Here is a 13,675-nt window from a genome sequence, read left to right as displayed (position 1 = left end):
AGTGAAAAATAATAAATACAGCCTATCACTGCCTTAGCACACAATGGCACAAATGAAACATTTGTGTTTGCATTGTTGCTGATATGAAGGGCTACTGTTGTCGAGGAATCTAAGACAGCCATACTGTATGTGTACATGTAAAAAAAACTGATGCTTTTAATCTTTTGTTGCATTGTTTAACAGTCACTTACACGACGTCTACTTTGATTATATAATCCACCTTTTTAAGAAAAAAAAGCATAAAAAAACAAAACACATTCATTTCCTGTAGAACTTGTTACACAATTTAAAATGCACAAAAAAATCACAGTGTCACAAGCTATGGTACCAAAGGTCTTCTTAACGTTTACAAATTTATTTTTCTATGTGTGTCATTTTGTATGTTGTAAATGTGAAATAAATGTACATATATATATATATATATATAAATCAGAAGTGTGAATCCTTTATGGGTCGTGTGAATTAAGTGGCTGTCATTCGCTCGTCTGTATGAATTCATGTAGGAAATGATTCCTGCTGCTCCACATACAGTATACACTTCCTATAACTTCGAGGGTGGCTCTTTCTTACCCAGAACAAATCCCATGTACTATGATTAACTTTCCCACTCTGTTTTCTCACATCTCTCAGTGCCGTTCTGTGATTTCTGGGTCATATTTCTGAGATGCCCTCTGGCTCTTCCTTCTCCAATCCAAAATGTTCCGCCAAGAAAAGCCTGGCAGCCTTTGCTCCGCAGTGATGGAGGTGATTAGTCTCATCTCCATGGGTTTTTTTGGGGAGAATTGTGTCTTTCTGTGGCAAATTGGCACTAGCTCATTAATTAGTTGAGCATGATATGTTGATCCGCCTCCACGCACACACACACACACACAGAGCGTTGTCTCCTCCCTCCACCACTTGCTTTCTGAAAGATTTCATGTTTGCTGTGTGACTCCTGTGGTGAAGACACATTATCAAGCAGAAGAAGAACCGAGTCAAGAGAGACACAAAGAAAGAAAGGAAGAAAGGATTCTTGTTTCCACTCTGGATTGTGGAAACATCAGACCCAGTGAAGTGATCTCACTTTTCTGTGAAGCTGGAGGAGTCTGCAGGTGAGTGATGAGATTTAGTAGTCACTTGATTATTTTATTTTGGTTCCTAAATCAACTTTAAAACGTATGGTCCTAACTTCCTGGTTTGCTTTGCTACATCATATGCTGCTGCTTCTTATTTGCTGATGTTATTGATATTATTACTTATTTGGCAAACCTTCTTATACCCAAAGTTGAGCCACCTCACTGGGCTTCTTCTCTGAGAAGTCAGAAAAGACTCAAGCTTAATGTTCAACCGCTAAAACGAACGTTTCTGTTCAGGAATGCAAGTAAATAACTATAATTTGACATCTTAATCAAGCAATAATAATGTGCTTTACTATTTTTGCTTCTACATACTGGTGTGTTAACCATTACAGAAACGTGAAATGTGATTTTGATAATTACCAATACTGTTAATTTAGGGCAGCTGTGGCATAAACCTTACATTGAGCGGTCTAATAAATTTGTTCAGCACTATATAAGGTTCATCCTCACAGGCTGTGCGGTTCTGAACAGTCAGAAAAGGGTGAGAAGGAGGTAGCACAGCTTCCTTGGTGCCGTTCTCATTTGTCTCACTGACTCTACAGATCAGAGGAAGAGCTCTTTCTAGCAAACGTAAACATCCGACCCTCAAACTGCAAGTCTGGAGCTGATCCAGGATGCTGTCCTACCTCACTCTGTTGCTGGGGATAGTGGCCTCTGCTGCTTCAGGTAAGAAAACACTGACACAAATCTACTGCTGGAGTGAAATAAAAGACATTTAGAAAGATACTGAATCTCACAATTGTAGGGTTAAGGAAGTAACAAGTGCTTAATTGTTCTAGTGAATGTTGTAATATAATACTTTTTTTGACGTGAAATCCAGTTGCTGCTGTTCATCTGTGTGACAACAAACCCAAAAAAAAGTGATTTATTTTCGTACAATACTCCAAAAATATTCCCTCAAACATTCTTGTGTGTCGAGCTGCCTTGATTTAATCATACATTTCATGGCATAAACTCGTGGTCAGCGCAGAGGAGCACAGAGACACTGCGCTTCTGCCTCTGAGATCTGTTCCGCTGTTGTGTCTAATGGAGCAGAACAAGTGTAGCATCATGAGTTGTTTTTGGGGTCCTTGTTGTGAGACTTTGTTTTTTTGCTTAATATCGGTATCTCTCACCGGGCATCAAATTGCAATTTCATGTGTTTGCATTTAAGCACATAAAGGCACCTTTCATTCTTCAGAGTGAAGGGGGACGCTGACTGTCAGGATGTTCATGGGAAGGAAAAAAACTAAATGCTGATTAGTTTCAAACCGCACTTTGTTCCCTGTGTCTTTACATTACCTTGTGTACTGTGCTGAATTAAAAAAAAACATGCTGAACATAGAATATCAGTTCTGCTTTAAAAGTCACAGTACAAATCAACAGAAACTTATACAACCCTATCCAAAGCTGCTGTTTCCCAGGGAAGGTACTCTCAGTCTCAAATGTCAGCAAGTCCAGTCAAGTCAAGAAATCATAGATGCAGTTTTCCTCAAAGGGTTTTACAGCAAGTAACACCCTTTATCCTTAGACGCTCACGAAACGCCACACAAAAAAATAACTTATTGGGAGAAAATGGAAGAAACCTCATGAAGAGCAGTGGAGGATCCTTCTCCCAGGACAGACAGGTGTCAGAGACAAGTTCAGCAGATTACAGCATCACATTTACAAAGAGCAGAACCATCAATTAGAGTAATATTAATATGAATTACAACCCAACGTACCTCTTGATGTTGGTGTTGAAGCCCAAAGGTAAAATTCTACATAGATTAAGCTGTTCAGTTTTGTTTCCAGTGTCGAGACAGAGACAGTGTGAAAAGCAGAAGTGTGTAGGACAGAGGGATGTTATTCTGGTCCAAGTCTTCAATCTGTTTCCTCAAATAATGAGTTTATTTTCTAAATCTGAATCCTGGAGCAGACAAAACAGCAGACTGACCACAGTTATAAAATAAAGAAATAAATAAGACCAGAGGGTACGCAACACCTTCGCAATAAAATGTTTTGTTTTGTTTTTAAATCTATTTTGATTTATTTGTACTCATACTCATAATTTCTCTGCTTCCATTGTCTAAGCGGTCAACAAATGCGTTGATTCCACTTCCACTTTTCCATTTCTTCTCTGCAGAATGGAGGCGCCCGGTCATACGCTTCAATTCTAAGGTGGTGAGGAGTTCTGAGGTCGTGGTCACACCTGGGAACCCACTGGATTTAAGGTGTGAGGGTGACAGCCACGTCAACTGGCAAACCAGACTACCCAAACAACGGCACTATGTGCTCAAGGGAAAAGGGAATGTCCGCACCTTAAAGGTGGAGCATCCCTCTGCAGAATTTACCGGAACATACAGGTGTTATTACACTGCAGGGCCTCAGTATCGTTATCTGACCTCCTCAGTGCATGTGTATGTACAAGGTGAGCTCAGATAAATGAGAGTCTTGCTCTCGTTTATATTAGAAAAGCTTTCTAATATGGTCCTTTTTTCCAGATCCAGATCCAAGCCGTGCGTTCTGGACCAGCAGCACGTCCCTGCGTGTGGTGAAGAAAGAGGGTGAGGACTATCTCCTGCCCTGCCTGATCACCAACCCAGCAGCCACAGACCTGGGCCTCCGCATGGACAACGGGACCAGTGTGCCGCCAGAGATGAACATTACAGTTGACCGACATCGGGGCATTCTCATCCACAACCTCCATCCCAGCTTTAACGCTGACTACGTCTGCACGGCCAGGGTCAACGGACTGGAGAAGACCTCCAAGGCCTTCTCCATCAACGTCATTCAGAGTGAGACTCACTTGACTGTCTCAGTGATTTACCAAATCTGGTAGGATACGTGCACCCAGTCTGACACTCATTTATTGGTTTCAGGGCTTCGTTTTCCTCCGTATGTTTTCTTGGAGATGGATGAATATGTGCGCATCGTTGGCGAGAAACTCGCGATTCGCTGCGCCACACACAACCCCAACTTCAACTACAATGTCACCTGGAAATACACCACCAAGTCGGTCAGTATCTAACATTTCGGGACCTTTGTTAGTTGTGGCAGAAGTCGTATTCTTAACTTTTGTTTTGCTTTAGAAACCAATCGTTGAGGAGAGGGCTCGCTCCAGTGGAGAAAACCGCCTGGACATAAAGAGCACACTGATCATCTCTGCTGTGGACCTTGCAGATACAGGAAATATCACCTGTATTGGCACGAATGAGGCAGGAGAGAACAGTTCAACCACATACTTGCTGGTTGTAGGTAAGACACTGAAAAACGCAAAAAGTTTCTAAGAAGCTCCGACACACGTCAACTCTGACGACCATTGATTATTCTGAACAGATAAGCCCTATATCAGGCTGTTGCCCCAGTTGTCCCCCAAACTGGCCCACAAGGGTCTGTTGGTCGAGGTGAACGAGGGAGAAGATCTGGAACTCAGCGTGGTCATCGAAGCGTACCCTCACATCACAGAGCACAGGTGGCACACGCCGACTTCTCCCAGCACGTCCACCCAGGAGCACAAGCTGATCCGATACAACAACAGGTACAACTGAGGCGGAGTCGGGCCAAAACGAAAGTGGTCTCGTGTGAAAGCTGCTTTTTCACATGCTTTTACAGCACAGTTGAAACTGTGTGTGTACAACAGGAAGGAGAAGCTACTGTGGAAAAACGCTGTCGGTGCATTTTGTGTGAATTTGACAGAGAACAACAAGGTCATTATTTTACCGCAGGTCATGAAAGTGTTGCAGGAGGGAAGAGTGGTGTTCTCTTTTCAGACAAATGACAAATGTCTGAATTAAAACTGTAGAATTAGTCACTGAAGGTTTGTAGACATTCCTCTTTTTTGTCAGGGTAAAGAAACTTTTTTTTTTTCTTTTTTTTTTTTTTTTTTTTTTAATAGATACCATGCAACTCTGCAGCTGAGGAGAATGAATGCACAGGAGCAGGGCCAGTACACCTTTTATGCCAGGAGTGACCTGACCAACGCTTCCATCACGTTCCAAGTCCAAATGTATCGTAAGTGATGTGACTGGTTGTTGAAGGAAAATGAAAGTTTCATTTTAAAGTCACTTGAGGTCATTCATTCTCACAATGTTCTCCTCATTCCTCCTCACTGTCAGAGAGGCCTGTTGCTGTGGTGAGGTGGGAAAATGTAACCACACTCACCTGCACGTCATTCGGTTATCCTGCTCCCAGAATCATCTGGTACCAATGTCTCGGGATACGGCCTACGTAAGTGTCACTGTCATTAGCGTCAACAGACGCTTTTTTAGAGATGATCCTCTGTCTAACTGACTGCGTTCCAATGAGGCAGGTGCAATGAGAACAACTCAGGGCTACAGATGGCCATCCCTCTCCAGGCCTCCACAGTGGAGGTACAGAGGGAGGAGAACGGGGCCGTGGAGGTGGAGAGCGTCCTCACCGTGGGTCTGTCCAGTCAGAGGATGACAGTGGAGTGTGTCGCCTTCAACCTCGTTGGTGTCAGCAGGGACACATTCGCCGTGGAGGTCTCTGGTGAGTGAGTGTTCAGTGACGACGGTCATTTCAAAATATGTGACTCCAGCCATTGTACTTTGTTGTCGTGGAGTCACATGGACGAGACTCAATGCAAATCGAATTTTTGGCTTGTAAGCGTTTGCAACTGGACATCACAGCTTATGAAACGAAGAATCATTTTTAATTGAATCAGATCTATTTTTGAGAACCACATCGCCGCAAATAGCATAAAAAAAAAAAACAACTGCTGCTGCGCATGGAGTTAAATTATGTATCAGTGTTGATTTTTCTTTGATTGGACAGATAAACTCTTCACTTCCACTCTGACTGGAGCAGCAGGGATTCTGTCCATCCTCCTTGTGCTTCTGGTTTTTCTGTTTTACAAATATAAGCAGGTAAGATGCACATCAGACATGGGGTTTGTCGATTTTGAGAACGGGGGTTTTTGTGGGTTCGATTCCCGCTATAGTCTGCACGCCAGTGTGTCCTTGGGCAAGACACTTAACCCCACATTGCTCCTGGCGGCTGTGCTTCTCAGAAACCCAGGTATGAGATCCGTTGGAAGATCATTGAGGCGAGAGACGGAAACAACTACACCTTCATTGACCCCACTCAGCTGCCCTACAATGAGAAGTGGGAGTTCCCAAGAGACAAACTGAAACTAGGTTTGCAACTTTTTTTTTTTAGTATAAACTCAATCAAAAAACTCCTGAATTGTCACATTTTGGATTTGCTGTTTTTGAAGGAAATCAGAATAATATAATAATAATAATAATCAAAATATTTCATGCACCAAATAATTAGACTAAAAAGGAGAATATTGGGTGAAACCATGACAGAATTGTAATAATAGTAATATATGAAAGATTTTTTTTTCTATTCTGACATACTTCCTGTCCACACAGGGATGACTCTGGGAGCAGGAGCTTTTGGGAAGGTTGTCGAGGCCACAGCCTATGGTCTGGGAAAGGAAGACAATGTGACTCGTGTGGCTGTGAAGATGCTGAAAGGTGTGGCCAATGTTCCCGAACTTTGATTGAACAGAGTGATCTTTGTTTATATAAGCACATCAGAGTGACTGGGAGCACAATTAACAAGAAACATTTTTTGAAAAAAATGTATGATGCCACTCTGTATCATACTCATGCAGCCAGTGCCCACACAGATGAGAAGGAGGCTCTGATGTCTGAGCTGAAGATCCTCAGCCACCTGGGACACCACAAGAACATTGTCAATCTACTGGGAGCCTGCACCTATGGAGGTCAGCGAGCAGAACAGAAACGAGTGAAGAAGTCACAAAAACATGTTTATCAACGTTCTCATTCAGCCACTTAATGGACAATCTGGTGCAACTAAGCACATTTGCATGCAAACAGACATTTCTTTGTTGAAAAGGCCTTAATATGATGCGTTTCCTCCGCAGGACCAGTGCTTGTGATCACGGAGTACTGCAGCCTCGGCGACCTCCTGAACTTCCTCCGCCAGAAGGCAGAGACGTTTGTGAACTTTGTTATGAGCATTCCTGACGCCATGGAGAGCTCAAATGACTACAAGAACATCTGCAATCAGAAACAGTTCATCAGAAGGTACGGTACATCTCCAACCGTCGACGTTCATTCAGAGGACGCAGCGTTTCTGCTGAGGCTTCACTCTCTGTGGTGTCTTTCTTTACCTAACAGTGACAGTGGGATCTCCAGTGAATCATCCAGCAGTTACATGGAGATGAGGCCCAGTCAGCCTGCAAATGTAGAATCAACCCAAGGCAAAATGCTTTCTCGTTTTAATTTACACTATTCAGTCATGCAGCAACATGCTCATCAAAGTCATTAAGCGTGTTAACCCCCTGACCCCGGGTGTTACTAATGTGATCTTTGCTGACTCATGCTCAGATGCTGCCTGTGTGGAGACTGGTGACTGGCCACTGGACATCGACGACTTGCTGAGGTTTTCCTTTCAAGTGGCTCAGGGCCTTGACTTTTTAGCCGGCAAAAATGTGAGTGATTTCGCATTCAAAGGTGTAAGATAAAAGACTTAACAGCATTATTGTCTTTTTACTCTATCCTTCAACTCGCTCCTTTTTTATTACACCTCATTTTTAGTTTATTTTGAAGTTAAAACAGGGGTTTTAACCTCTCGACCCTAGCCTTTTCCTTTTTTTTTTATTCCGCCCTGTGTTGTATTTTGCTGTTTTATTTGCATCTTATGTTTTATTTTTACAGGTAAAACAGGGTTTTCACTTTTTGACTTTAGCCTTTGCCTTTTCATTCCACCCTATGTTGTGTTTTATTGTTGTATTTGGATGTCTTTTCTTTTTAAATGTTATTTTCCTTTTATTGTGAAGCACTATAGCATTATTATCATATTATCATTATCATTATCATTATCATTATCATTATCATTATCATTATTATTATTATTATCATCATTATTATTATTACAGATAACGCACCCATCAGCCCATAACATTAAAATGGTACATGGCTGCAATCAGTAAAAAGCTGTCTTTTACAGATTCTGTAATATTCATATATTTATGGCTTGATCAAGTTAGAAAATAAACTGTTGTGGCTGACTGGTATAAAAATCCCTTTTTTAAATTTACCTGAATACTTTTGTCATGTGAAAATGGCGAGTGTGGAATATGTTTTTTAAGGGTTATTCCCTTACATTATGTTGCTAATTCATATATCTAGAGCATTTGATTGTGATTTGTGTCTTTGTGCGTGTGTCTCTTCACAGTGTATTCACAGAGATGTGGCTGCCAGAAATGTCCTTTTGACCAACCACAGAGAGGCCAAGATTTGTGACTTTGGGCTGGCACGTGACATCATGAATGACTCCAACTACGTGGTGAAGGGCAATGTAAGAGCAGATTAGAAACATGTTGGTTTTTTTTCAAGTAAAAAGCAAGCCTAAAATATTCTGTCCACTGTGTGTGAAGGCACGTCTGCCAGTCAAGTGGATGGCTCCAGAGAGCATTTTCGAGTGTGTGTACACCGTCCAGAGTGATGTCTGGTCCTATGGCATCCTCCTGTGGGAGATCTTCTCTTTAGGTCAGAGCACACACACACATACACACACACACACACACACACACACACATGCATACGTTCACTGACATTTCCTGATTTTCTTGCTAAAATGAAACAACACTTTCTGCTGTCTGTCAGGTAAGAGTCCTTACCCTCGCATGGCTGTGGACTCCAGGTTCTACAAGATGGTGAAGCGTGGCTACACGATGTCCCAACCAGACTTTGCCCCGCCTGAAATGTAAGCTCACAACATCAACGGACAGAACAGCTGCTTTTTTTGTGTACATTTTATGTCCAGTCTTTGTCAATATCTTTTCTTGTTGATGCTTTTTTTGTTGCTTTATTAGCAGACAAATGTAGTGTCAGTGCTGCATTTTACTCAAAGTGCTTCACAATAAAAGGAAAACAAAATTGAAAAAGAAAAGAGATCCAAATAAAACAGTAAAATACAACACAGGGTGGAATAAATAGGAAAAGGCTGGAGTCAAGAGGTTAAAACCCCTGTTTTTTTAAAAAAATAAAACACAACAAAGGGTGGAATAAAAATGAGCCTGTTGAAGGCTACAGTAAAAAAGATTTATGTCACTTTTGAGTGCAGACATCTGATCGTATACTGACTCAATGGAAACATTTATCCTAAGTTGCATCAGAAGTTGATTCACAAATCTTCACCCTGACACGTGTTAGGCAAATTTATGAAGTATTCCCGTTAATCCTCATAATCCAGTACCATCGTCAAACCCAAAACTCAATATGGCTAACTCTTAGCAGGCTGCCGAGATGAGGAAAAAATAAGAAAATACAGAGTGTTTTTCCCAGTATCTCAGGAGGCCTTAACATTGATGTTCACTGATTTGGCACATCTGTCACACCACCCAGAATAACTACGCTGTGGAAACGGAGGTGACTGAATCTGAGTCAGGGCCTCATCATCTGTTGTTCTTCTGTGAGTCAGTCCTTAGTTCTGCCTGTTAGCCACATGATCTCAAAGTTAGAAAGCCGTGTAACTGCCATTTCACGGCAGCAAAATGAGACTGGAGGGGCAGAGGTTCTTATGAACTAGGCTCTTATGGAACTGCGTCACCACCTCCACAGTCCTCTCCTCATTTGTCTAATTTGGTTTCTAGACTTTTCTACAGGCACCACGACGTTTGCAGTCAAAATTGATCGCATGGCCTCAAATCCTTAAAATAATGTTGCCTCACTGCTCAGTCTGGGGAACTGGCAAAAACACAAACAAAACATAAATCTATGGTTTGCTTTCGTTTCAGCTACACGATCATGAAGATGTGCTGGCATCTGGAGCCCACGGAGCGTCCAACATTCAGCAAGATCAGTCAGATGATAGAGAGACTACTCGGGGACCAACCTGAGCAGGAACAGGTGAGTTATATTTGTCGATCATCCAGGCCTGTTGTCCGCATGGTGTTCATTTTCCTTTTTCATTCAGCCAAAGAGACAACAAACCAATATTTTTTTTTATTAAAACACAACATATCAAAGATAATAACAATCAGCTCTTCTGCCTCATATGAAACAAGAGACTGATGATGATATTTAGAGACACGTGTTGTAGGGCACATTTGAATGAAGCTATTTTCTTTTGGATCGCGTCTCACCAGCCTAATGTTGCTTCTCCACAGCTAACCTACCAGAATGTTCAGCAGGAGGTCACAGAGGGTGAAGTGTGTGATGAGTCCAAGTGCTGCAACGGCCCCTGTGACCAGTCTTGTGACCACGAGGAAGAGGAGCAGCCTCTGATGAGGACCAACAACTACCAGTTTTGTTAAACGCCTTAACCAACAGCAACAACAATCGATTAAAAAAAAAAGAAAACAGTCTGCCGTCGACAGGCATCAGGAGAGCGGGATAAGCTGTCATTTGTGGCCATAGTATCACAGCTTGTTCCAACCGGTGGAACAGTACCAGAGAGTCACTTCCACAGATTTTTTTCCTCCTGCCTGTTCATCATACAGACAAGCAGCTGGTACAAACATGTGACTTGCTTTGCAGACCATGACTAGAAATTGCCACGTCTCAAAACCGACTGCAGACACGAAAGCAGGAAACATGTCGACAAACCACAAAAACATCCCAAGCTGTGCCGTACCCTAAACATTCTGTGTGTCCCCCTCCCGTGATGTACTGTATATTCAGTACCCTACAAAGTGCTTTCTTCTCCTGTGTTCTTAATTATATAGTAAACATTGTGTTTATTATTATTACTGGTTTTTTTACTATTAAATTTCTTGTTTTGTGGAGATTTCAGTCACTTTTGTCAGCAGGTTCACTTCATCATTTCATCGCATGTATGGTTTCTCAGAGGAAGCGACCCGCAAGTCGTAAACACTGGATCCAAAACTGTGGAATCTAATCTGCTCGTCTCAATGTAGTATCTTTTTTTTATTATTATTCATATTATAGTCATTATTATTATTCTTATATCACCTTATTGAGCATTTGAACAGCACAAGTGTGTGTTTTCCCTGGTTTGAGCGTGCCAAATTAACCATGGAGGAGGCAGAGAATGGCCGCGTTGTTCTCTTTATGCTTTGATTGTCGCTGCATTTCTTGTGACACACATACAGTAGCTGTCAGTTGGTAGCAACATGTGATTGTTCCACTTCAATCTAATTAATTAACGAATGTTCAACGCTGACTTGGGAGCAGCAAATACAAGTGAAATGAGCAGGGAAATCTGTGGATCTATGATGGATCAGATAAACAATGTTTAATGTCTGACAATGTGAACTTTTCATTTTTCTTTTTTTTGGGTGGGGGGTGTTGTTTGTGCAGCAGCGACGTCTCATGTCCTGTAAAAATGAGCGATAGAATATAAGCTTCACTGATGCCTTTATGTAGCAGTCAGCCTACACTGCCAACTGTATGATATTTTAGCATAATATATATATATATATATATATATATATATATATATAAATATATATATATATATATATATATATATATATGTATATATATATAAGCTGTGTGTGTGAGAGAGAGAGAGATACAGACTGCAAGTTTGCATGGCGTTGGGTATTTCAAATGTGCTTGTATCTGAATCCAGTGAGATGCCCAACAATGTATATTTATCTCATGATGTAAATCAAGAGTTGTCTTTATTTTCCTTGAAATGTAGAGTCCATGTTAGCACGTCTGCATTTCATGTATCAGTCGTGTGTGTTTGATTTTGTGCAAATATGACAATAAATTCAAAAACTGCCCTTTAAATAAGTGAAAAACTGCTGAGATTTTGAATAATGTTTTACCTATAAGTTTCCAGTAATATAATCCAATAGTTTGAATTATTAATTAGTTTAAACTAAACATGTAATAATTCAAATGATTTTAATAGGAATATTACTAATATAATCCAATGATTTGAATGATTACTTGTTTAAACTAAACATGTACAAATTCAAATAATTTTATTATTATGTAGCAGCATGGATATGTTCCATCTCATGCAGTATGACGGCTCTAATTTGTACACCAATGGTAGCTACGCATTGTAAGTGGGAGGGACTATAAATGCGGCAGATTTTCCCGCGTTCCATTCTTTGCGCTCGTGTCCAACGCGTCACTTCCGGTCGGAGTGTTTTGCTTTCGGTGAGCAGGACTGTGCGCTGCTTCACGCTCGTCCACTTGTATGCCTCTAGCGTTTGTCTGTTGTACTGCAGAGCGGCTGGGCTTGCATGCCACGCTCAAGTTGCGCTGTCTCTTCGGCTTGCGGCGGTAAGTGTCCTCCGTCTCTGCATCATACTGCTTGGTGCCTCACGGCTAACACCAGTGTGGTTGCAGATGAATGTCAGTAGCAGCGCGTGTTCTGATTGTTTTGATTGCCGTGTTTAAAAATATTGTTTAAGCTCCATAGGAGTGCTAATTTAGGATTTTTTTTTTTAGATTAATGTTGTCTACCTGGCTGGAAATAATTTGTATAATGTGTAATTTGCCCAGTCATAATTCTTTAGTTCATTTTGTGTTTGATTAATTCGTGGTTATCAATTTCTTGATATACTTGAGTTATTTGTGGTATTTTCTTTGTTCTTACTTATTCTGGGCAATATATATATTCTTTAGTTTGAACATAATTTTCCCGGTCTTATTATAATCCTGAGTTTGTTGTGTGATTTAATTTCTGTATCTCGTTCTAGTGTCGACGCCAGAGGTGGTGCTGGTGACCTGGGTGGTGGTGTCCTTTTTTCCTGTGTGCTGTGTCCCCTGGGAATTCACTGTGTGTGTGCCTGTCATATAACCCAGTGATTTGAGTACCTTTTAATTTAGACTCCTCCCCTCACTAGCTTTATTTCACCACAAGCCTAAGCCTGAACAAGTTTATTTTTGGTTTGAATGAACACATTGTGCTATTAAAAAAATCTATTAAAGTGTGCATTATTTTAACATTTTGAACCACGTCTCCTGCATCTTGAGTGGAATTTACTTAAATCTCTAAAAAATAAAATAAATCTCTGAGTGAAAGTCCCAAAGCTACGAGCGGGACATATGTGCTATTAGCTCCTTAACTTACAAAATTCCATAGTTGGGTATCCTCCTTCCACTCGCCACAATTCTATTAGTCATGCCTTTTAAATCTATGATGATGACTTCCAAGGCCGGCCTCAAGGGGGGCCCCCAATCAAGTGTTTGTTTTGTTTCTTTGTTTTTAAACATTAAATAACAAGTGACATGATTGAATGAATTAGTTTTTCAATTGAACTTCAGTAAACCACACTTAGTGCTTCACTTTGAATATGAACGTTTAAAATAAATCAAATTCTGCTTGCGGCCCCCTAAAGGCTCGGGAACTAATAATGCCCATTTTCAAAAAAAAACGTCACACTGATGAAATATTTAAGAACGTCTGTCCCATAACATGGGAAACATGGTTGGTGTAGTGCAGTGGTTCTCAATTATTTCCTGTCATGCCTCCCACGAGAGGACAGAAATGTTGATTTTTGACGACATACTATACTATGACTTTTTGGACTGATTTTGGACGACATAATATACTATGACTTTTTGGGCTGATTTTGAACGACATACTAAAACTATGCACCTTTTGGACTGATT

At 41.0% G+C, this 13,675-nt stretch overlaps 1 protein-coding gene across 1 annotated transcript; it reads left to right on the top strand.

Annotated features, from left to right (window-relative positions):
- Positions 1-603: 603 nt before the first annotated feature.
- On the top strand, positions 604-10,733 carry csf1ra (colony stimulating factor 1 receptor, a). The gene is made up of 22 exons (XM_044040316.1): positions 604-1,091; positions 1,661-1,784; positions 3,223-3,507; positions 3,581-3,874; positions 3,959-4,095; positions 4,169-4,334; positions 4,416-4,617; positions 4,975-5,090; positions 5,195-5,306; positions 5,389-5,588; positions 5,874-5,965; positions 6,109-6,235; positions 6,476-6,580; positions 6,721-6,831; positions 6,994-7,156; positions 7,250-7,332; positions 7,460-7,563; positions 8,310-8,432; positions 8,512-8,623; positions 8,741-8,840; positions 9,874-9,985; positions 10,246-10,733. Exons 2-22 carry the CDS (start codon positions 1,733-1,735, stop codon positions 10,390-10,392), a joined length of 2,943 nt encoding a protein of 980 aa, XP_043896251.1. The 5' UTR covers positions 604-1,091; positions 1,661-1,732; the 3' UTR covers positions 10,393-10,733.
- The last annotated feature ends 2,942 nt before the right edge of the window (positions 10,734-13,675 follow it).

Source organism: Solea senegalensis, linkage group LG12, assembly GCF_019176455.1.
Source record: "Solea senegalensis isolate Sse05_10M linkage group LG12, IFAPA_SoseM_1, whole genome shotgun sequence".
NCBI lineage: Eukaryota > Metazoa > Chordata > Actinopteri > Pleuronectiformes > Soleidae > Solea > Solea senegalensis.
The sequence above is the reverse complement of the archived record's forward strand: the minus strand, read 5'-3'. Positions and strand labels throughout refer to the sequence as shown.